This window comes from Dermacentor albipictus, chromosome 2 (genome assembly GCF_038994185.2).
Source record: "Dermacentor albipictus isolate Rhodes 1998 colony chromosome 2, USDA_Dalb.pri_finalv2, whole genome shotgun sequence".
In the NCBI taxonomy this organism is placed as follows: domain Eukaryota; kingdom Metazoa; phylum Arthropoda; class Arachnida; order Ixodida; family Ixodidae; genus Dermacentor; species Dermacentor albipictus.
In genome coordinates, this window is record NC_091822.1 from 142,368,307 (window position 1) to 142,393,623 (window position 25,317).

The window sequence follows — 25,317 nt, forward strand, 5'->3', positions numbered from 1 at the left end:
CAGTCTCCTTCTCTCTCCACAACGCTCTTCGTCGCCGTGAATCGAACTGGGACGAAATAGCGACGCGCTAGTCGAGCAGACAGCGCGAGCAAGGCTTCCTGCAGGGGGGAGGGAAGGGGAGGGAGGATCGTGAGGGGGCGCGGGCAGTGCAAAAGGCCGAGTGAAAGATACCTGGGTGGGAGAGAAGGACCGACGAAGGGAAAAGATATCGGGGAGGTTACGAGAAACGGCGTCGAAACAAAACGCAACAACAACAACAGCAACAACAACCAGGGGAGCGATCTGCGCGCTTCTGGCGAACGAAAAACGCCGCCGTTTTGCTGTGTTTTTCTGGCCAGCCGCAATTGCTGCCCGAAAGGCTGCCGCCTATACGCTCGCGCGCACAAACCCGCACGGTCGGGAACGTTTTTTTTTTCTTTTTTCTTTTCGCTCGACCAAGCGCGCGTTTCCTTTGTTTCAGGGTTCATTTCGAACGACGGAGGGTGCGTGCGAAAAAGAAGGGAGCGTGCCAAAGGTAATATCGAGCTTTCATTTTTTCTCTCTCTCATTATTATTTGTTCTCTGTTTGGCTTCTTGATATTCGCCGGCGCATTTTCCCGCGCCCGTGAGGGGGGTACGCGGGATGAGATGAGACAGGGAGGCCCGGTGTGCACCCTTCTTTCGCTAAGAAGTGTCGGCGGCGTCGCCGCCGTCTTGCGTGCGGGCGCAGTTTCGATTGGGCCCGAGCTTCGTGAGAAAGGGAAAGCGGGATCGCCGATGGTGAAGCGAAAGGGTCACGATGTGGCACCGCGGAGGAGAGGAGAGGGCGCGAGTCGGTGGTGGAGGAAGGGAGGGTGTAGGTGGTCGAGAAAGAGAGAGAGAGAGAGCACAAGTGCCAGAAGGAAAGGAGGAAGAGCGAGATAGAGGGCGAGAGCGTCGCCTAGACGCGCATGCGTGGCGGCGGCGTGCGAGCGCGGAAGCGAGCAGACGACACCTCTTAAAAACAGGTGGACCTCGGCGGATGCTGGTCAATCGTCGCTCGGCGAGAGAAGCCGAAGCGCACGCAGCAAGCACAAGAACTCGTGGCCGAACAGCCGGCAGTCGTTCTTTTCATCGGAGGACCTGGGATACCCGGTGCCAGATCGGAGACCGTGAAACGGACAGAGACACCGCCACGAGGGGTTATTTTTTTTTTGGAACGGGGGAGAAGGACAGTTTTCACTTTAACCTTTTCTTGTCCCGTGGACGACGAACTTCACTGCTGACACGTTCAAGTCGCTGACAGTTGTTCGTTCTTTTTTGTTTCTTTTTTTTGTTTTGTTCGCTGTTTTGTTCCGCCCGTTCGCCGTACACCACGACGTGCCAAGAAGTCTGAGACGTCCACTGCCCACCGCCTTGTTCTCGTCGCCTGAGTCGCAAGAACAACATGGTAAGTGTCACAGTGATTTCTTCCCGCTCGGGCTGGTTTGAGTGGTTGTACGCAGGGCTGCACAAATCGGATTGAATAAGAAATTGGGCCGCTATATGAAATTTAGATTTCACAGTCGTACACAAAACTAGAGACAGCTTGTAATACCATTCTGCACGTGCCCCTGCCCATTGATGCATTAGGTATAAGTCACTGCGGGACCTATCATAGTCGATGTCTTTCTTACTGAGGCGCGCAGAAGACGATTGAGTCATGGTGTAACCAGCGCATTCAGTTTAACATCCCCTATAGGGCATGTAATGTTGACAGCCTGATATCGGTGTCAACATTTGATATGGGACAACAGCGCAGCCATTCGCCGAATATTTACCGAACGTCTACTTGTTTCCTCTGGTGTGACTCAACGTCTTCTCTTCACACGTGCTTCGTCTTCGCTTGTCTTGCGTCTCTGAACGCGTCCTTTTGCCCGTTTGTAATGCAATTCGAAACCACTAGCAGGTGCGCAATGCAAATAGGTATTGCATGAAAATCTTTTGTAAGGGCACTACGATAAGAACAGCCTTCTACTTACGAAAGTAAACTTAACTTGGTTCCGTAGTCAACCAGCTGCATGCGGGAAATTGCGAGCAAAAACGATTGTCTTCTTCAGGGTAACATGTATCAAACAAACGAAACTAAGATAACGAGGTGTAAATTTTGTGAGGTCATCGAGGTCTTGCGGGCTGCACGATATTCGGCTGAACGCCAACCACTGATCCGGGGTGTAAAGAGGAGTGCATGAAAACTACTTTTTAAACGTATGCTAGACATGTGAGAATGCACAAGATGTGCAAAGTGCAAGAGATGCAAGAGTGCAAAGCGTACACAGCGACGTCATGGATCAGGTTAGCAAAGCGTGCGCGTTAGACCTACTGCGCCACGCTGTGGAGCAACACTTGAAACAAATACACATCGTGCGAGCAAGAGAAACCGAACATTGCTAGCAAGATAGGATGAAACTTCATTTCGAACATTGCTTGCGAGCGGAAACTTCATTTTCGTTGCAAATGGACCCTATTAGCAACGGGAAGTCGACATAGACGGCGTACCCTCTTAAACATGGGAAGGGGCGAAAAGGGGAAGAAGAATAAAAGCTTACTCGGAGATAGAGACTAGACGCTTCCCTGATTGCTCACGTTTATTCACGAGTACGGAAATACATGCATACGACCACGTTGAGAATATAAGCGCTGTTTGATAATTCAAAACATTCAATTCGAAGAAACATATTGTGCATTGAGGGTTGAGGGTTGGAAGGTGCTGTTTAGATGGAAAAAAAGAAAAGAAAAACAAAACTGATGAACGAATCTTGCGCCAGTCAAGCTAGAACAAACAGTATAGCGGACAAAACGTCAAGTTGTTTTTTTTTTTTTGGAAGTGACGCAATCGCAGGGCTGATTGGCAGCATCGATCGCCAGCTTTCAGAACGTTATATGTTGCGACAATCTCTCTAATGACGCCGTCGTTATTTCACAACTCATCGCTGCGTTTCTTCAATCGGCGCGCAAAATCCGCACTGCTAGGTCATGAGAGCGAAATAAACACTCTCGTTCCACTCCGTTCTTTTACATCTTTTTTTTTCATAGCTAGGTGCCAGCAAGTCGTTTAACGAGGCTGCATTGAACTCTAACGAGCCCCTCAGTTTCGGCAGTCTAGTGCTGAAAGTAAAGCGCCTCTCTGTGTCCCTATATATATATTATTTCTGCAAAGAGAGTGCACGTACAGAGGAGCCAAGGTGGAGGTAGCTACCTTGCAAACGCATCGACATTCGTACAGAAAACGTCCTTCCATTACGCTTCTCTAAGTACGTGCTATTAGACGCAGATCTGTCCTCGACGATAGTTGTAAAGCTTGTGCGGCACGCATGGCATTTTCCCACGGGTACAGCACCTGAACGCTCCAAATCCTGTATTTCCTCTTTCTTTCGTTTTCTTTTCCCCTTTCCATACTTTACGTTCATGTCTCCGTCTCTCGTTTCTTTTTGTTCCTTTTCCATCACGTTGAAGAAAGTATGGTCTCTACTTGCTTTTGAGAACTTGAGACAAAAGATAAAGAAAGGAAAGTAAGGATAAATTTTGCAAGGTGCGCCAAATTGAAAAGGAGAAGTGAACCCCCGGGAAAAGGAATGACTCTATTTGTCTTTCGGATAACCTCCGTCCAGCTATTTAGTGCTAACGCGCTCGCATGCATATTGCTTTCTTTGCCGAGATTCTCAGGCGATTACGATCGCATGTAATTCGCTCGTAAACGGTGAAAAATCGGCCGGCGTTACTTGTTCTTCGCCATATGCTGTTTTTGTGGACGTGCGCATATACACGTTACTGGCATGTCGTGTTTTCTTTTTCCACGTAGAACTCTTTTTAAGTATATATTTCTTTTTGATATAGAGCAGGATTTACAACTCTTAACAATGAGAGGAGCTATTGCTTTCATCAGCGCACACCGATTTTGCAGCCTAAACTGTATTTCTTCGAAGTAGAAAAATCTTGCCTATAACGTACATGGTCACGACTTTGTTATTTCCGAAGTTGAGGCGTAATCCTTTGTGACTGCGTCACACTCTGGTTCCGCACTATGCACTTTTCAAGCTTGTTCAGGGTGCAGATCCGTCGCTGCGAAGCCATGCCTCCAGCAATGCCCGTAGTATTACGACAACCCTCCCTGTGGACAAAATTGTCAGGTCTCCTAAGCCAGCCTAACCGGTTTACCTTTTTCTTTTCTTTTCTTTCTCAATCCAATTCTGCCTATTACTCTCTGGTCCTGCCATGTAGCCAAATATACTCACTTTTTCCTGGAGCGCCCGGATTGACCCAATTATTGCTCATTGCACGTTCGGCACAAACTGGAACTCGATTGCAGCTCTGAGCGCTGAGTCGAAGAACCGGCTTAACGTCGCGACTCTGTGCCGCGCGTAAGTGGCCTGAGGCACGTAAGTCGCTTAAGTCACGTGCTTGCGACCGGTGAGGCCTGTCACGCAATTTCAGCCACGCCGTTCAATTCGAAGATGGTGTAGCAACGGCTTGAAAGATGTAACCACTCATTCATCATTTTAATTGTGTTTCTTTCCTTTTTTTTTGGCGGCGTGTGCGTTTCCCGTCGCACATCTTTGGCCCGAAGCCTCGGAAAGAGGGGGGGTAGAGCTACCTCTTAGCAAACGCTACTGCGGAGGCACGACTTGATGTACGTGAAAGTAAGAAATGCGCCCCACGCTTCGACCTTGTGTATGTATCATTCCTCGTATACATTAAAGGGGAAATTCATTTATACAGCAGCGAATCACTGCAGGAGCCAAAGCGCTGGCAACCGTCCTGCACAAAGACGTGATTGTGGCCCGTCGTTATCTTTATTTCCCGCTGATTATGGTTGGTTGTGTCAGTGTGCCAAACAGGAAACCTCCCGAAGCCCTTCGTGCAAAGCGAAAAGATCGGGCTCGCGCAAGCCGGACGTCTTGCTTCTCTGCTAGGCCACTGATTTGCGTGGAGAAGCCCACCTTTCGTTTCGTGATTTAGATGCATCGGTTGCGATGGAAGATCCAGGTCACTGTGAGCTTGCCAAAAGATGACTTATCTTATCACAGAGCTGAAGCAGTTTGAAGGATAGAGAACACTATTCCTCTCACCCTCCAGAGATGTGATCAATCGACTGCGGCCATACAGGCCAGGACTTATCGAATGAGATACAGGAAGACCGGCAATTAGGCGTTCCCTTATATCTTTCCGTTTGTCTGCACTCTGTCATCAGGGTGTCTCACCTGTGTCCGCGTTGTATTCCCGAGCACTCATTCCGTTGCGTGCGGCCAACAACGCCGCACGTAGCTATTTGAGATGTGAGGAAACAGCCGCAGGCACATTGTGTGCCACTGTTCATCGTTGGGCGAAGAACGAGTTTCTCATCGCGCTGACATCAGCCGCTTAGACGACAAACCGCTCGCGGAGGATCGTGGGACTCCGGCCTACAGGTATACTTACGTAGGCACAGGGACACCATAGGGCGCTGCTGCATTTCTTGTAGGCGACTGGATTGCATGACACGCGCCTGTAACTACGATAGTAAAAGTTCGTTTGATGTCAAACTCTGTCTTCTTTTCTTCTTCTTCGCTTGTCCAGCTGCAGGGCAGACAACCGGGCACGACTCTGTCTATTTTTCTATCATTAGCTTTATTTTTCTTCCTATGAATGAGTAATTTTGCAAAACCGCTTACCAAAAGAACTATTGTGAGTAAGTAATGACCTTATACACGTCGGCTTGTTCTACTTGAGAGAGAGAGAGAGAGAGAGAGAGAGAGAGAGAGAGAGAGACGAAAAAGAACGGAATGGCAGGGACGTTCATCAAGGCCTTGCCCGGTCGGCTACCATATGCTAGGGCAAATTGTGAAATAGAGGGGGAAAAAAAGGAAGTGAGGTGATCAATGTGAACACGCTCGGAGATGAATATTTGCTGATAGTCGCAAGCCTTCGTATAGACCGGTCACCCTTAAGAAAAATAATAAATAAATAAAAACAAACAATGTAAATCGTCTTACTCGTCATCTCTCAAATGTCTGTCCACTCATAATTCCCACCACATTTTCCCGTAAAACCCGCATACCCACGTCTTTTTTTTTTTAATGTTCACTTTTATCGCCACGCCATGCCCTGAACCATCACACGTTTTGTCGGGCATTACTTTACTCTGAGGAATGCGCGGGAGCCGGCACACCCGCACACTTGTGCGGCGTATGCATACACACGCGGACCTCAATTCTCTGCAGCTGCTACCCGAACGAAGCCCGAAGAGCGTATTTGTCAGGATCACGTTTTGCGCTGGAGCTCGGCTTTCAGACCTTGGCGCTGGTAGAAGGCGCTGTTTTCGGCCTTGCAAAACCTCGCCCCGCGGAGTTGCGCAGCATCGCGGTGGCTGTAAGTCGCATTCCCCCGCGGGTTCGTTTACTAGAACGAAAAAACCAGTAAAAACACAAAGGACAAGAGTAGAAGTTCACATCACACCAGTCGTTGTGATGTGAACTTCTCCTCTGGTCCTTTGTGTTTTTGACTGGTTTTTTCGTTCAAGTATGTACCAACTGGCCCAGATTTCAACCATTCGTTTACTAAACAAGACTAAACCCGCGAGAACCACATCGCGCGTATTACGTTCCATGGGGAGGGGGGGACACAAGCCATTAGGATTCGGGGACAGACAGAAGGGAGAAGGGGTGAAATGGCCAATTCTGAGTTCACCTTTCTCTATTGTATACGCTTTACGTGTCGCAGGTAAAGGTCTTCGCGTATATGTAACCCGTGACATGCCGTATTTTCTCGATTATAACGTGCACTTTTTCTTTCCCAAATAATTCGATAAAGTAAATTGCATGCACGTTTGAATGGAGTACGATAACAAACCTGCAACATGCGAACTCCATTCGAATCTCACCTTCCAATCTCCAAGGACGAGCTTTGCCGAACTTAAGGCGCCGTAAGTTTGTCATCAGTGGACTGGCGTCCGACGAATGATGCCTGGTCCACTGTAGATAGGGTGCAATAAATTTTCTTTTTCTAAGTCAAAATAAATCGCCATTTCTCTTTCATGCCATGAAAATTTGGTGAGGCAGCAATCGCGATATCACATTTCGCATTTCTGCGAATTAGGCGCGTTGCAATCGAGGACAACGCACTTTTTCTTTTTTTTCAGTTCTGGTTGGCAAACATTGGATGCGCCTTATGATCGAGTGAATGCGGTACACGTCTCGCGCCGAGCATTTCTCGGGAGAAACGACGGAGCTTTGCGCAATCGAATAACAGCTATACTCTGGGCCCTTCTTGCACCATTGAGGTAGTAAGCCTTTTGGCGACAGTGGCAATATTACGTCCGTGGTAGCTCGTTTGCCTTATATATACTTCCTCTGAATGTTCGCGAGAGCGGAAAAAAAGGCGAGGTTTAGGCATTTGTTTTCGACGAATAGGAGTGCCGAACGCGTGCGGTAAGCCTGCAAGTCTATAGAATGCGGCGCACCGACACGCTTCCGAAACCCGACTCCTCATTACCCTGAAATGCACAAAGCCCATCGGCAAGATTTAGCGTTATTTCGGTATATTAGCGAGAGCTGCAACCATCGCTTCGTGACTCTGTTACAAAGCTGCGCTCGCGCGGTGTATTGGCATGATGAACAGTCACGGCGGGCTTCAACAGGACTTCGGGATGGTTTACCGCTAAGCTGATGTTACATGAGGTTAGGGACGAAAACAGCGCTTCGGCGAGGGCGTCGATGGTGCTGTCGAGTATACCGTGTCGTTCTTCGCACGCCTCTTATGTCACCGCTCGTGGATGTCGGATTTCTTCTTCTTTTTTTTTTATCCGCGAGTATTCTGTCCCTGACGAGGCCTCTGTTTCTGGCACGAGTGTTGTCAGCTCGTAAAGAAGTAGTCGTATTTGTCATCACCATTGCACAGCATGCTAAACGAACGTTGTTTTAAATGCGCGTTCCAACAACAATAACAACAACAAAAAGAATGCAGCTCTGGAAAAGGAAATTGTATTGCTTGTCACCGGCCGAGGGAAAGAAAAGAGGGAAAGAACGAAAGCTATACTTGATGTACCTGAACAGCCACTGTTTTCTCGTCTGTCTACGGCAGCTTTGTCAGCTTCGGTAATAACCTAAATTGATCTAAGCGCAACAAAGTCTGGCGGGTTATAAGAGCTTGTTTGCAAGCCACTCAACTTCCGACACAGAGCTGCTTGTCGTTTTTTATTTTTTATTTTTTTTTGCACCCGTTAGCGAACACGACTTGTGCATTACGGGACAGAAGCGAAGTTTAGCGTTCGCAGAAAAATACAAGAAAAAAAAAGACGAGCCTCCGTGCACGGCACTTCAGGAAGCGCGATGCCGCGTAGCTGGTCAGCCCTGCGCGTTCGTACGCGGGCGCGCCTCCACGTTCGTTCTTCGGTTCCGCTCTCTGCGTGCGCTCTGTAGCCCACGCCTTCTCCGACTGTTCAAACATCGTGTTACACGTGCACGGGGCTGCGGGGTCGCCCCCCCTTCACCCCACCCCTCTTTTACACCGCGTGTATACTTGATCTTTCTCGCTACGCTGTAGCGAGCGCTAGCTCGTGAGCTTGAGAGGTTATGCGGAAGTGACACGAAGTCGGGAAGCCGGAAAACGCGTTCGCGCGCCGTTTGCTCTTGCTCGGACCTGCTCGCGCTCGACGCCGAAGCTAATGCACTTGTCACAAGGGCTCTTTCGAGCGCGCTTCAGTCAATGCAGATCGAGAACCGACGCGCGGCCACGGAACCGAAGTCCGGGACGCATTGAGTTAAATGGGGCGATGGTAGATTAAGAAATTTGCGGTCTTTGAGGATGAAGCCGGCTGTCGAAGGACAGTGGTAACGAGATACTGCTATGGGAGAGGCATTAGTCCTGCACTGCTCATAAACACGATGGTTAATGTGATGACGAGTGTGACGCAGCCATCTTCGGGGAAGTACGTACACTTGACTGGGAACCATGCTGTACACGAATGCTTTGATGGCAATCGAAGCATGATGGAAATATTCAGCAAGAACCTACTTCGGCGAGTTTCGAAGCCACCAATCTGACAGTTGTAACACTTCATTTTTTGTGAGAAATTGTCCGAATAGTTTTATTTACCCTGCTTTAAAAATCCAGGACGCTAAATCCCGTGATAGGCGTACTGCGATGTGACTACTGTGTCATTTTTCTTTCTCTCTCTCTCTCTTTCTTTTTACGATGCGATAAGAATATAACGATAATAGACTCCTCGTTGACAAACACAAAACACTGCAAACTTTTTCGCAGCAGCCAAAATGTGTGTGTGTGCGTGCGCGCGCGCGCGCGCGCGTGTGTGTGTGTGTGTGTGTGTGTGTGTGTGTGTGTGTGTGTGTGTGTGTGTGTGTGTGTGTGTGTGTGTGTGTGTGTGTGTGTGTGTGTGTGTGTGTGCGCGCGTGTGTGTGCTTGTGTGTGTGAGTGGTATTGCATTGGCTGATTCGCCAGGAGTGAATAAGGAAGGTGAGCTGAAGGTGGCGAAGGTTATTCTTTGGGCGAAAGTAGGTAGGGACGTACGAAAAGTAAAGACGATATCATCGTGCGGGCATCTGGTTTGCTACCGCCCACCGGCATAGATGGAATGGTGGCAAAAAGACAAGAAAAAAAAAGAAGAGCGCAATACGTATTTCGTATTTCTCAGTCTTTATATGAAACGCAAGGCTACATTACACTAAAAAGGTTTAATGCATCTCTGTAGATAACGTGAAGCAGTACGTGGAGATGGGAACATACTTTGAGAGTGAATATGGACAACAACTCAGAGGTATGAACCAACAATGCAAGAAAAGCGCTAGAGGCAGCCTAGGAATGTGGAGTTCCGGGAAGCCATTCACATAATGGTTACTGCGTGCATGCCCACTTGAGTGGAAACATTCCAATCGTTTTTTCTCCTTTATCGTTCTTCGATCGTCCGCTTAATCCTCCACCCCATTTCCCCACTAGCACGAGATACACGCTCAGACTCTTCTGCAGTTTACCTCGCCATGCTTTGTACCATGCTTTCTTTAATCGCTGGTCCGCCATCACGATACGTTGAAATGGATAATTGCTCGCCCCTCTATACGCCATTTCGTGCACCGAGCGATTCCCTGTTTTCAATACTCGCCGCATCTGTCGGGCTAGGAACAAATTGACAAAGTGACTTTCTTCGAGAGGAACACTGGTTCCAAATTAACGTTGCTATCTCTCTCTCTCTCTCTCTCTCTCTCTCTCTCTGTCGTCCTACTCAGATTAATACCGCTATAACGAACACGCTGGTTGTGCTTAAAGCTCGACAAAATTTTCTTTTTAACGGCCTTAACAGGCAAGCGAACATGGCTGCTCCAGCACAGCTTCGCCGTTTGACGAATGTGTTACGCTAGACTTCAACTGCTACGTTCACACGAGGTGAAGTGCGGACGACTGTCTCGCGCAAACTCTCATCGTTCCGTTGGCTGAAGCTCGTTTCGGCATCGCTCACTATACGGGGCCCGCGACAGTCCAGCTGCGGTGTTGAGCAACCCGCATTCCTAAGAGCAGAACCCTCCTTCGCAAATTTCCAACCATCATATCGAATCTCGGGGTTCGTTTAGCGGATCAAAGCCAGATATACGTATAGGACGTCCCACTTGGGCAGTTAAAATGAAAGATCTAAAGAGAGCGGGAGGCAGAGAAACCCCATTACTCGAGCAAGCGAGGCGTGAAGACGTCGCCCCGGGTTCCGTCTCGGTAAATCCGTGCAATGCGTCGAAAGCTGAGGCCGTGCCCGATGCAGATAGCGGCAGGTACACCCGAAGCGCCGTGTTAATGCGCTACCTATCCCCATATTAAGCTCGACCGTGCAGTTGTTTATGTGCTTCTGCTGAGACGCCACGGCGATTGGTGGTTCGCAAGTCACGCCGCTCCCGTAGAAGTACAGCCTCCTTTGACGAAGTGTCATCTCGACGTCTACGCGAAGTGTGTGTGTGTGGAGGGGACTACATTACCGCGCGGATATCCGCGCGAGACGTAGCCGCAAGCTCCCTCAGCTTTCGGGCAATGATTGCTGCTCCCAATTTGGCCGCCCCAGCTTATACATCGAGAGAGATCTCGAGAACGACGGTTATTACGCCATGCGTTAACGAAATTCGTTTTGACAGTCGCATCGGGCTTATGATTTCCGTTTTACCTTTCCTTCCTCTTCCAACAGCCTTAGCCTCAGCACTCAGTCTAGTGTGAACGTGCCGCGTGTACGAGAACGAAGCAGAAGCCTCGCCTGGGACAGGAACACGTGGGGCGACCGGTCAGATTGAACAATACATATATATATAATATATATACGTGCCCGGAACGGCCGCGAGTCCCAACGGTCTTGTCTCAACGTCGGCGAGTATTAAACGAAGCGAAATTGCGGAGCGACACACGGATTATACGGGCAGCGGTATCGAAGAGAGCGATAAATTAGGAAGAGAACCTGTTCCGTGACCGAGCACCGGTTTCGGGCGCAATATAACCTTGACACGAGGCGGTAAGACGACGGCGACGACTGGTGGATCTAACAGGACTTGGGAGAGAAGAATGCGCTGGTTCGAACGGCACAAAGACGAAGACGTGGAAGAAATATAAAAAAATAGATCAAAAGAAAAACGTGAGCAATGCACGCCTCGCGATGCGATCTCGATCCCACTCGATCCGCAACCTACATTGGCGACTGAGGGTTTCACACTTATTTATTGTTTCTCTCTCTCTCTTCTCTGTCTGCCTGTTTGAAGTGCGCTTCGATACTGAGGTTCGCTCCTGGCGTGTAACGTTCGACGCGCGACAGTGTCAAGAATCAAAGCACGCGCACACCCGCCGGGACCGTGCTCCTCTGCCTTGCTTGCGCGCCGAGTGGTCGACGGCGCCGAATTCCCAACCATCTTCATTTTTTTTTGGCAAGAAAAAGAAGCTTACAACGGTATCGTTTTATTTTATTGCCCACATAACACGCTCTCTCTCTCTTTCTCTTTGTCTGTGCGCGTCGGATAAGGCTGCTGCGAAGAACGTGGAACGGAATGACGATACCGAATTCAGGACGTGCGAATTGTACGTGACCCGACCCCCGCGCCTTTGACAAGGGTCTTTTTTTTTTCTTTTTCGTGTTCTTTTGTTACGACAGAGTTCACAAATCGAGTTAACCTGCTGTCGCGGCAGTTCCGATATCGAAGCTAAGCGGAACGCCGACACTCTCTGCTATACGTGCGGTCTTGCATGGAGCGCTCGAAAATGACGAAAAAGAAAGAAAAAAAAAAACAACGGGTTCTGTACAGGGACTTTTCTGTCTGAAAGCTTCGATATTTGATTCTTCTTGGGGGCCACTGCTGCTATAGTGTGTAGTCGTGAGGACGCATTTATAAATATATCAGCCGAAAAGTGAGGGCGAATAAGGCGCCACAATTGTCGTCAAGCTGCATGCGCGAAGAAAGGGTTGTTTTGCCATCGGCGGCGAAACTGGGAAACTTTGCGCTCGTCTCTACCGGGAAGTGAACTCCACTGCTACCTCCTCACGCGTCACTTGAGTGCTAAAATCCAATTTATTTCTCTTTTCCCGTCCTTTCTTTTTTTCTTACTTATAATTTCTTAAGTTATGATCATATAATGTTAACGGAAAAGTAATAGAGACAATCTTTTACGGAGTCCATCTACTTCCACTTACTTGTTCTGATTTATTAATTTATCTGTTTCTTTGTTTCTTCGTTTGGTTGTTTCTTTTAGCACATAACGTTACAACTGAGTTTGGTTGAGAAACTCTCTGTAGAGCCCTTGATTCGGGACATAGGAGCAATATTGCGCTTTTTATCCATTGCCTTCAAACTATATACATAGCGGTGCTTCACGTAATGGGTTATCACAGATACGTGTGACGTCGCTGACAGAAAAGCCTTCGGCCGTCAGCTGAGACAGGTTTTTCTTTGCTGCTGCGGCACGCCGGGAAGGGAAAAACCCGCACAACGTCGCTGCGCTCAATGTTGTAGAAAGAAGTGAAGGAAGGAACTTAAACTGAAAGTCAGTGTATTAAAATTCACCGTCAGAATGCGTCGAAATGAAAAGAAACGCAATTTGTGCGCTTTCCCCGACTCGTCGTTTCAGGTTTCTCGGTTAGGTAAACCCCAAACCCGAAAGCGTCAAGTGTCCTCGACAAATTTGCGCTTTCTTTCTAATAATTTATTACATGCACGTTGCCTCGTGCTCAACTTGCTACCAGAACGTACGTGTTCCTCCTTACGCTTTTCTTTTTTTTTTACTCTCTACCTTCTTTGCAACATTGCCGTTCTTTTTGTCTTTTTTTTCTTTTTTTGTTCGCTGTTCTGTGACTTCGACCGTGATTTACGCTCGCGACTAATGAAGCGCCCCTTAACCAAGTTGCGCGGCTTAAAAAGAAAATCTGGATTTAGTGGAGTAACAAAAAAAAAAAGAAAGGCGAACGAGGCTATCTGCACTCCACTGCCAAAGAGTAAACCGACACGCGTAACGAGAACCAAAGAAAAAAGAAGGATCAAAAAAAGAAAGGGAAAAAAAAGGGAAAATAAAAGTTGGTTCGGCGTCGAAGAATCGAACGTCTGAGCTTCCAGGCCTGGCCTGCTGTGGAACGGCTCTTCGGTCTCTCCAGATGCAGCCTCGCTTGGTGCCTACCCAATCTAACGGACTCCAATGGGGAACAGAAAGAAAGAAACGAAAACAGCGCGGCAAGGACACTGAGCCCGCCGTGAATAAAAGAAGGATGGGGGGAGGGGGGGGAGGAAGTTGAGGAGTGGTGGACGATCAATTGCCTAGGCAAGAGGGGGGGGGGGACCGGCTGTTAGCCCACCCTGTATACGCACAAATCCAAACCGACACGCGCTGCGGGCGCGGGCACCGTATCACACGTGAATCGAATTCGGGTGGGTTTTCCCCCCGCGTGACGCGGCGAAGTGGAAAGGAGGAGGAACCCCGAAGTCTCTCCAAATTAACCTCGGGGACTCTGGTCGCTGATGTTGGAGCCGGGCCGCCGGCATCCGTTCTTTGCCCGAAAGAGCAGCAGAAAACAAGGAACGAAAACGGAAGAACACGGCGCATTGCCAGTAACTGTGCGGGTGGTGTATGAAGGAAATAAAAGTAAAAGGACGGAATTAGAGGAGCATGCTGCCGAAGTGCCCTGCATTTACGGTTCGCCTGAGCGGAGCGTTAAAAGAGGTCGACAGTTTGACCCGGCCAGCAGACGGTGAGAGAAGGCCGCGGCGAATGGTCGAAACCCCTTTCTTTTTTTCTTTTTTTTTCTTTCTGAGTAAACATGGAACTTTGGTCCGACTGAGCGGGCCGGTGCTGTTTGCGTGTGTCGTGTTCGTATGTATGTGGGTCAGTTTTCAGCTGTTCGGGATTGGGCGCATTCCCCTCGTTCCTCTCGGCAGCGTCTCGCTCTGGCTGGTATACGTGGCTGGCGGCACCGCTGGGTTTTACGACGTTGTAAAATCGCCGTAAGGGAATAGCGTCTCGAAGCCCGGGGATGACGCTTAAATCACCGGAGAAAGGCGCCGCCGTATAAACTATTACCGTTTAAGCCTGACGCGAGACCACAGAGAACGGGCTCGGGGCTCGAGCAGTGAACGAGCGAGCGAATTAGTCTTGTTTGTGCGCAGGGCAAGCAGGTTTAGCTTTATACGAGAAGGTGATGGCCCGGAAGTGCCACGCCTACGTGTGCCTCGCGTGACACATGTAGGTGGTCGGTAGCGAAATTATAGCAAGTCCGCGTCCTCCGGAATCTTTCAACTAGATGCGTGGTACAGTTCATACTGACATGACATGACAAGAACTTTATTTGAGTCCTGAGGACTGCTAGTAGGGACTGCTAGTAGGGACTGCTAGTAGGGACTGCTAGTAGGGACTGCTAGAGGGACGGCTAGTAGGTCGCTCTTGTGCTTAACATCTTGTCTTGTAACCCTTGTGTTAGATAGTGTTGGGCCCGCGGTAATCGGGAAGGGGCTGTTGAGTGCCTTTCTTCGAGGAACAAGGTTGATCAACCTCTGGTGATGCACCCCTGCCAACCGACGTATGAGATGCTCTGGTGGAACAATCGACAGCAAAGCATGCGAGGCGAACCCCGCGTGCTGCAGCACCGCCATCCCCCCTCCCTCGACACTTTCTCTCTAGCTGTTCTCCCTCCTTTTCCTCTTCTTTATTACTACTCTTTCATCCTTCTATAACGAAGGGTAGCGAACCGGGTGCAGTCCTGGTTATCCCCATTTCTGTCTTTTCTTCTTTGTCTGACGCAATAGTGTAGACGAAAGATTAGGAAAAACTAAAACGAAGGACGCGGCAGACAAGAATATTTCTGAACCTCCGTCAAAAACCAAATTACAGAATAAAGAAAAGAAAAACTGTACATTCGAAGCAAAATAGGCGGAGATAAAAAAAAATCCAAGTCCAATCTTGACTCTCCGTGTCCTTCTGAGCAGCCGTATTCAATCAGTGCATGGCCGTTCGCTGGTCTCTCTACGCAGTCAATCTATTCCATGCTTCTTTTACGAAAGAATCTTTCCTTTTTCGCTTACGTCTAGCCCATAATGAAGACTGTCCGAAATACCGTCAGACAGCATAAGCCATTTCATTTTACGGCTGCTGTTTTTTCGCTTCTTGTATGTCTGCCATCGACGACAGGACATTTTTCATCGGGCACCGCTGAGAGGAACACGGGAACAATTGTCTCGAAAAGGAGCAGGGGCGTATATATGGGACTCGAGAAGAAAGAGAGAAAAAAAGAATAGTGTAATGTCAGACTCGTAAGACAGAAACCCACTAAGCGGTTGATTAAGTGCTCGCCTCATCCCTCTGCCATCTTGCTGAGAGAGCCAGTTCAAGCCCTCAATTTGCGGCCGTCACTTTCTCTACCACGTTGAAGGTGAAAAACACGGGGGGAAAGGGGAGGCTCACGAGGAAGAAGAAGAAGAAGAAACTTTAGTAAAGAATAGTCCGGCAGTTCTTGATGTGGTGGCCTCAGGTGACGGCTCGAAGTTCTTGGACTCGAGCGGCATCTTCGGCTTGCCGGACGGCCCAGAGCTGGTCTGCCAGCTCTGAACTTCTGATAGCCGCCTCCCAGCGGCGGCGACGCCTACGGAGAAGGTCCCCGGCGGCTCCCGCATCCGGGGCGGCGTCGGGAAGAACGGAGCTCGAGCCTTCTACTCTGGCAACAGCCGCGATTATGGACGCGTCGCCAACGGAGCTGCTTTGATTACCGTTGTTGCCGGTACACTCCCAGAGCATGTGTCGCAGCGTTGCTCTGCGTCCGCATGTTTTACACGCGTCTGTTGGGTACAAACGCGGATAGCAGTGGTGTAAGATAGCGGGGCTAGGGTAGGTGTGTGTCTGGAGCAAGCGTAACGACACGGCCTCGTTCCTGTTCAGTTTATCGTGCGGTGGCGGGAATCTGCGTCTTTCGAGTCTGTAGTGTTGGGTGAGGTCTCTGAACGTGGTTAGGCGATCGCCCCACGCCCAGTGTGTTTCTTGTTGCTGTGTTTCTGTTGTAGTGTCCCGATCCGGCAGATCCGATGCCCCGCTCTCGGGGGCGGAGGCGGCCACATAATCAGCGGCGGCTCGGCGTGTGAGACCTCGAGCCGTGGCGTGGGCCGCCTCGTTTCCCGCTAGCGGAACATCGGTGTGTGCCGGGGTCCAGAGGAGGAAGACCGTAGAATTTTGGGGTTGCGAGGGCGATGACGAGTCGCCGTCGTCAGACATTTGGAGTATGCGGGCCGCTTCCCGCGAGACACGACCGCGCGCGAAGCCGCGGATTGCCGCCTGCGAGTCGCTGATCACGATCGCAGCGTTCGGCACCGCGACGAGAGCTAGGGCTATCGCGGCTTCTTCGGCCGCTTCCGTGTGTCCCGTGGTCACGGTGGCGCTCGCGAGGCACCTACCCGAGCGGTCTACAACCGCTATCGCGTGCGCGCTTCTCCCTCCTCCATATCGCGCCGCGTCTACGTACACCGCCTCGTTGCTGTTACCAAACTTCTCAAGGTCGCTTGCTCGTTTGTTGCGTCTCCCGGCGTGGTGCGTCGGGTGCATGTTCTTGGGAAGCGGCGGGATGATCAGGCGGTCGTGAACAGAGGCGGGAACCGCCATCTTTTCTCCATGCTGAGTGTGGTACGCGATGCTGAGCGACTCGAGGATGCATCGACCTGCCTTTGACCTGGATAATCGTTCGTATTGCGCAATGTCGTGCGCCTCGATTAACTCGTTGAGAGAGTTGTGAACTCCGAGCTCTAGAAACTTGTCGGTGCTCGCGTTGAGTGGAACGCCGACCGCCCTCTTGAAAGCCTTTCGGATCATGCATTCGACTTTGTTTTTTTCGGACCCGATCCACCTCAGGTAGGGGGCAACGTACGTTATGCGGCTTATCGCGTACGCCTGCACGAGACGGATCGCGCACTCTTCACGCATACCATTGCGTCTGTTCGTGATGCGACGCAAGAGTCGGATGGTGTCATCTACCGAACGACGAAGTATTCGCACCGTCTCTCCGTTATGGCCGTTTGCCTGCAGGTGTAACCCTAGGATTCTAATTTTCTCTACGTGCGGTGCGGGAGTACCATCTGCCAATGTAATGCGTATTTTGGAATAATCCCGTTCCTGTTCGCGCAGGGTTTTACGACCTCTCCTTGTGGGTTTGTAGAGTAAGAGTTCGGACTTGGTAGCCGAGCACTCGAGGCCCGTTCCACGCAAGTAATTCTGAACCGCATCTACTCCTGCCTGTAGCGTTCGCTCGACGTGACCGTCACATCCCCCTCCGGGAACCCAGAGGGTGATGTCATCCGCGTAGAGACTGTGATGTAATCCTTCTATTTCTGTTAATTTCTCGGGTAGACCAAGTAGAACTAAATTAAACAGTAATGGTGATATGACGGATCCTTGCGGCGTGCCGCACGGACCCGTCTGAAATTCCGGTGATTCCTCGTCACCGACGACGACGCATGCGCGCCTGCCCGTGAGGAAGTCTCTAACGTAATTATACATTCTTTGGCCTAGTCCTAATGTTCTAATTGTTTTTAAGATCGCTTCGTGCTTAACACTGTCAAAGGCCTTTTTAATATCTAAGCCTAGAATTGCCTTAGTGGAGCTGGTAGTGTCGTCTACGATCTGGTGTTTAAGTTGAAGCAATACGTCCTGTGCGGAGAGGTTGCGGCGGAATCCTAGCATGGTGTGCGGGAACGCGTCATGATCTTCGAGAAAGTCTGTCACGCGGGTGAGAACTGCGTGTTCCATGACTTTGCCGACGCAAGACGTAAGCGAAATCGGTCTTAGATTATCGAACGTAACTTGCTTGCCAGGTTTAGGAATCATGATAACGCGGGCCCGTTTCCACGCTTCGGGAAGGGAACCCTCTCGCCAGCACTCATTGACGTAGGCCGCGAGTCGGGAGATTGACTCGTCGTCTAGGTTTCGGAGAGTCTTGTTGGTAACCCGGTCCGGGCCGGGCGCCGATCGACTGTTGAGTTCGACCAGGACTAACCGAATTTCCGATTCGCTAAATTCCGCGTCCAGTTTCTTGTTTGTGACGCCGTCGTACTCAGCGTACTGGATGCTTTCGGCTTTCTTAAAGTAACGGTCACGTATGGCGTCAAGGAAGTTATCGCCTTTATAATCTCTTAGGAGTCTACGAGTCTTGTGGCCTTGAGCGGCCCGAGTCTCCTCCGGATCTAATAGGTGTCTAAAAAGGCGCCAAGCGCTCGCCCCGGTCATCTGCCTCTCGAGGCCGTTGCACGTGTCTTCCCATTGTGCCCTGCATACCTGAAGTGCGTGTTCTTCGATGTCTCTGTCTAACTGCGCTATGCGTTTGCGCAACGCCTTATTATGTCTTTGGCATTTCCATCTCTTTAGGAGGGCTCGCTTTGCTTCCCACATGTGTAGGAGCCTGCTGTCAATTATTTCGAGGTTCGCCTCGGGCGGAACCTCGCTCGTTGCTGCACCTACGTCCCTTCTGAGCGTCTCGGTCCACTCGTCTATGTCCGTAATCGGCTTATCGCTTCGGCCCGCTTCTTTTCGTTTCTTGCGGAACGTGTCCCACTTCACGAGCTTGAGCTTACGACCTTTGCCCTCAGGGTAAGTACCACGACCGCTCGGGCCCGTGCCTATCGTTATCTCGATCAGCGCATGGTCGCTCCCCAAATCTTCCTGCGTGTTTTGCCAGCGCGCTGTTGTTACATTTGAAACAAACGCAAGGTCTGGTAACGTATCGGCACTCACGCTGTTCCCTCTGCGTGTAGGATCGGCGGGATTCGCGATCAGTGCAAGCCTTTGGTCTTGCGAGTCTTCCCAAAGGTGTTTGCCCTTGGGTGTTTCTCGGGTGTAGCCCCAGGCTCCGTGGGGCGCATTAAAGTCGCCCGCAACAAGTAGAGGCTCGCCGCCGGAAGCCGCGCGCGCGGCCCGCAGTAGGTCCCCGAATCTGTGCTGCAGTGTGGGTTTACTATACACGTTAAGGACGAATAGTCCTCGGCCGCTCTTAGGGATCAATTCTACGAACACGTGAGGGATATTTACGCAGGCAAGTTCTCGCTGCGCCACAGTGACATTACGCCGAACGAGCACGGCGGCGACCGGCAACGGGCGTGGCGGGGGAGACGGCCGGCGCGGCACCATCGCCCCCGGCCCAGCGCCGCCCGCCACGCGGGGTGTAGCCCGTTTCCTTCTTTGCCTGCTCTCCGTCGCGGTCGCGTCTATGGCTTTGTAGCCAGCTAGTTTAACCGGATGGTTTGTCTCCTGTAAAAGGATCACGTCTGGTTTTGTCTCGCGGCTGCGTATGAATTGCTGGAGATTCCCCCGCTTCCTCCTGTAGCCCCGGCAGTTCCACTGCCAGATTGTGTATTGTTGTTTCCCAGTGTTAGTGTGCTTCGTTGCGTGTGTAGCCACGAGGAGATAAACTTTTTTACTCGACTTTCCGAAGTCCGAACAATATCTGCAGCGAAGACGTGTTCGAACTTCGTGTTGTTTCGCAGCACAGGAGAAGGGAAAAAAAGGAAGGGGGGGCGATAACCGAGAAGCTAGAAGTCCCAACATCCCCAGACACATTGCTAGGAGTATGGCTGTGGAAGTCACATGTATTAAGCTGATAGCAACGGTTGCTATGGGAACTAGTTGCTCTCTACGTCTGACATGGCCCTGGTGCCTTAGCCGACGCGTCGTAATGTGCGGAGGAGGCACTCTGGGCTCGGAGATGAGAATGGGCAAATAGAGAGGAGGGACAAGTTCTGGAACCGCAGCTCATAATCTTTAAGGTGCGGTCGGAGAAGACTTCACAGAGAGTGACGACAGGGCTTGTGGTCAAGTTTATATATATGTATATATATATATATATATATATATATATATATATATATATATATATATATATATATATATATATATATATATATATATATATATATATATATATATATCTTTTTTTTTTTGCCGTTCTCTGTGCTTCGTAGCGTCTGCTGTATACTCGCAGAGAACGGAGCGCCGGACGTCGATAACGATGTCGCACCGTGAACCTCGAATGGCCTGATCACAGCGTTCCTAAAAGAGCGCAGACAAAAAGTATACGGCCGCGCGAGCTAGGACTTGGCGTGAAACAAAAAAAATTATGGGGTTTTACGTGCCAAAACCACTTTCTGATTATGAGGCACGCCGTAGTGGAGGACTCCGGAAATTTCGACCACCTGGGGATCTTTAACGTGCACCTAAATCTAAATACACGGGTGTTTTCGCATTTCGCCCCCATCGAAATGCGGCCGCCATGGCCGGGATTCGATCCCGCGACCTCATGCTCAGCAGCCCAACACCATAGCCACTGAGCAACCACGGCGGGGTTTGGCGTGAAACAGCGTGTCGGAACTGTGCAAATCTCAGGTCCACGACGTGTGGACGGCTAGAAGCGTAGCCTTAAATGTTTTCTGTTGTGCCGAAGAAAACGATACGATCACGTCGTTAGCGATTTTTTGTGTCCGCTTATTCTTAGCTTTCAAAGTTCTCTTGAGCTTAAACTCCCACGCTTTCGTTGGGTCAGGATGGAAGCACGATGTTGCATATGCAATCCTACAATGACTGGTAACACGAATAAGTTTTTTTTTTCTTCGCGTTCTCGCGAAGCATGCGTCGTATCTGCGATTATCTTGCTCACTGCGCAGAGGTTCCCTCATAACCAAGGCACTTTTGACAGCCTATGAAGAGCCGATAGATATTAATCTATAAGGTACATAAGCTCTCTACACATAACTTTGAAGGAATGTGTCTATAGACGACGTACTCCATGTATGCCGACTGTAACTTTGCATAAAGCTCAAATCTTGGCCTTAAACAGTGTATGGACTCGGTGCATTATTAATTATATGTCCTCGCTATTATGTGTACACCTCAGGAGTTAAAGAACGGTGAAGGCGTGCGGAATAGGCCACAGGATACGTCCGAATCAATTGTAAAGGATTGAGACCACTGCAGAGTCAAAAGCGGCAATCCCCATGCGCCGCCATCCTATTGCTCCGCTGCATCTCAACTCTGAAAAGCAACCAGACATACATAACATACCCGCGCAATACACAACAGAGAGGCAGAGGAATCCGATGCACTCGTCCACCGCCTCCCTCTACATTCTATTCTACCGCTCCACGACCGATCAAACTCGGGCAAGCACACTAGCAGTCACCTCTCTTTTCCTTTCTTTTTTTTCCGTGTGGCCGATACTTCTCTATAACGTATCCACCTCGAGCGGCTGTCTTTTATAGCGCCAATTTCTCTGCACGCACGCACTCTTTGTCCCGTCGTCGCTGATTTTTTTTAATTCAAGTTTTGTCGCTGTTTGATCTATCTATCTATCTATCTATCTATCTATCTATCTATCTATCTATCTATCTATCTATCTATCTATCTATCTATCTATCTATCTATCTATCTATCTATCTATCTATCTATCTATCTATCTATCTATCTATCTATCTATCTATCTATCTATCTATCTATCTATCTATCTATCTATCTATCTATCTATCTATCTATCTATCTATCTATCTATCTATCTATCTATCTATCTATCTATCTATCTATCTATCTATCTATCTATCTATCTATCTATCTATCTAATCTCCCGCCCTCGATTTCTCATTCCCGGATGAAAGGATCAGATTTCCGCACCAGTTCCACCTGCTTCAATAGTTCGATATAACGATGACCGGTCAGAGATGAAAAATAAGAAAAGGCACACGCAGCACATTCCGAGCTCCACGCCCCGGCATGATTATGTGTTTCTCCCTCTCAAGCCCTGGCCGCGTTCCCTGTTCTCCGGGCAAAAGACACGCGAAACGCATGCGCAAGAAAAAAAAAAAAACACACAAGCGAACAAACAAAAGAAGAAAATGAAAGTACCGAAACATTCTGCTTTCGGCATGGTAAATACATCATGTCTACTCGTTTGAAGGATTCCGCGCGAGGACCGAGCCCGTACAAAGTTTTATTCCCGCTTTCTCATCGAGCACGCGCACCGCCTCACAGAAGAAAGCTCCTCGCGCACCACGAGTTGAAAACGGTGGGTGCGGTGAGTCTCTATCGAATTACGGGGCAGGCTTTGTCCGCTCCTTTGTTTCCCGCTTACCTCGTTTCCCCCCCTCCCCCTCCCCTTATCCCTTACTTCGCCTTATCCCTTCTGCGCTGTTTTCTTTGCGCGGACCGCCTAATTTGGCGTTCTCTCCCTGTATGTACTTCGACGCGCATGAACGGTTTTAGGCCTTTCCTTTCCAAGGAGGTTAGTTCTCTTTTACCCGTTCCGACCCCGCCGGTCTTTCGAACGGAAGGAGATTTGCCAAGCACCGGGAAAAGGGGGAAAAAACTCGGCTTTTACGTCCCGAGCAGTGGTTCGCCATAAAGCACCTCCCACCGCTCCCTAGCGGATTCCCGCTTTTCCTTTCGCGTCCCTCTCTCTCGCTCTTCGCCAGCCCATTTGGTTTAGATGCGGCTGTATACGAGCAGCCCTAAAGTGCACTCGCCTGCGTCTGCGTGACTGCTTTTAGGGATAAACTACCCCTTTTTTCCCTTTCCAATCGCTTCAACTGTGTGCGCGTGTATGTGTGTGTGCCTCGCACAAGTAGGCCTCGTTCCAGTAGACGAGAAATTGTACATCCCTAGAAAGAAAAGGTACGCTACACACGCCGGTTCGCCTAATACTGGCTGTGCTAACGGCACCCCTTTTCTTTTCAAGGCAAGGCAAGCGCTCGGCCATCGCTCGCTGACCCCAAAGGAACGGCCCAAGTAATGCCAGTAAGGGCCACGGCCAATATCCGGGCATTTGGGCGTATGGAACGTCGGGCGAGATCGCCGTCCGGAGAGCGAAGGGGAAATAAGGGCGCACTCCATGAACGTTGGATAATGTTGTATACCAGTTGGCTCACGCATTTGGGCTGCACCTTTTTTTTTTTGCAGAGGTTACACTGTATCGCGTCACGAGAGTAAAAAAAAAAATGCTTGCGAAAAACTCGCAAGTCGATGGCTACATGCGACCCGCTCATAGGCTCCTAGGAGCTACCAAGATCCTGAAGTGGAACCGCGAAGGTACCGTGCAGCATGTGTATGCCGGCAACCACAAGTAGCGTGCTTGCGACGTATTTTCGATTCTTGACCTACCTAAACTTTACTGCAATACCTTAGCCAATCACCTTTACGAGTACTATACCCATTTAATATATTTTATGTTCGCTATTTTGTGTCCCTTGACCGTAGGAACGCGTTGGGGAAATTGTACCTCACCAGAGGCCAACTGACCCTTATGAACTACCGGATAACCACCTACCGGTATACCTTCTTGATCCCTGCTAACCTTGTTCCACTATACCTTGTCCCATTGCCTGCACTAAAGAAAACAACACCGAAATGCCGCTCGCAAGCTCTCATCTTTTGCCTACGAGACAGGGAGCCATCGGTAATTTATATCCCTGGCACTGTCCATCGTGTAGTAAGACAACATAGAGGCGACATCGAGGAGCCGTGGTATAGACAGAAACTCGGCGGCCTGTGCTGAGCGAATGTGCGTTTCCGCAAAGCTTGTTGAGGATGTGGGCAAATATTTACACACAGTCCCAATATTACGGAGCCTCGCAAAACACTACACGCGAGCGCCATGTTTTCCCACGGTGCCAACGACAAAAACTCTCAACATTCTCGCGGTATAACAACATGCGCTTGTACTGAGCTAACGCCGCAAGGGGGGGGGGGGGGGGTGAGGGGGGGGCAAAGCGCGAGAATATAGGAGCATGCTCACGTACTACAGCTAGAATTATACACGTTAACTCGAGCTAGACCCACGAATTCAACAACGGAAGCAAAAAATGCCATAATGCGAACACCCGCGTACCGTCTACCGGGAGTGCTTGCTTGTCAATGCCAGTACAAATATGACGCTCCGTCTTGCAACAGCTCTCGTGGTAAAGTTTATTTTCTGTGCTTATTCTAACAGGATGTAGGTACTCCACAAACCGCGGTAAATGGAAGGTATTGAACAAAGCGAAAGTATGGAAGCCATAGAGGGCGCACGCAGTGTTCTATGCGGGCACTCTTCTAAGTATGCGCAACCCGAATAAATGGAAGTAGGTAGATGAAAAAATAATAATCAAAATAATAGAACAAAAGCGTGAAGATGGCGGACTCTGTGTCAAACTTGCTTCACACTTGGTTCACTATAACTTAAACCTGCTCGTTCTTTCGTGTCCATTTTGCACCTTTGGAACCTCGCTCCACGCAACGTTTCTTCGTTTGTGCCCAATTCCCCAGCGAATGTACGTTTATCGCACAATACATCGATATATAGACGTATGCTTTATTTGGTAGTTTCCACGCCTCGACGAATCAGCAGCGCGAAAAAGAAAGGAAAGAAAGGCAAGACAGATAGAATAAAAAGAAAAGGAAGCGGCCGAACCTTTAAAGAACAACGAAGTAAGAAGAAAGGATGTAGAAAATAACCAGAGACGGCGAAGATCTGGGAGGCAGCGAAGCGTCGAACAGTGCCGAGAATCCCTAAAATGCCCAAGAAAGAAAGGGATAAATTCCACATCCATCCCCACCTTTTTTTCCCGTCTCTCTCACTCTTCTGTCACGGAGAGCTCTCGGTGCGCGAGTTTTCACGCTTTCTTTTTTTATCGCAAATTCAGGCGGAAGTGAAATCGGAAAAAAAAAAGCCAACAAGCAAGGCGGAAGCAAACAACCACCGAGGCGGGAAGGAGGCAAAAATCGGGAAGCTCCTGAGAAGATTAGCCGCCGAGTATATGGTATAATGCCATACAGGGAAGAGGCGAGGTGCTGCGCCGCCTTTATTATGTTTTTTTCTTTCTCTCGGCGCGGCGAGTGTCG

General features: G+C 49.7%; 1 protein-coding gene across 1 annotated transcript in view; it reads left to right on the forward strand.

Annotated features, from left to right (window-relative positions):
* The first annotated feature begins 924 nt into the window (after nucleotides 1–924).
* LOC139056123 (mucin-19-like) overlaps nucleotides 925–25,317 on the forward strand; it is a 104,532-nt gene continuing 80,139 nt past the window's right edge. Inside the window, exon 1 of the mRNA XM_070534019.1 lies at nucleotides 925–1,408. Coding sequence (XP_070390120.1) covers nucleotides 1,406–1,408 — 3 coding nt within the window. The 5' untranslated portion in view covers nucleotides 925–1,405. The remainder of the gene's footprint in view (nucleotides 1,409–25,317) is intronic.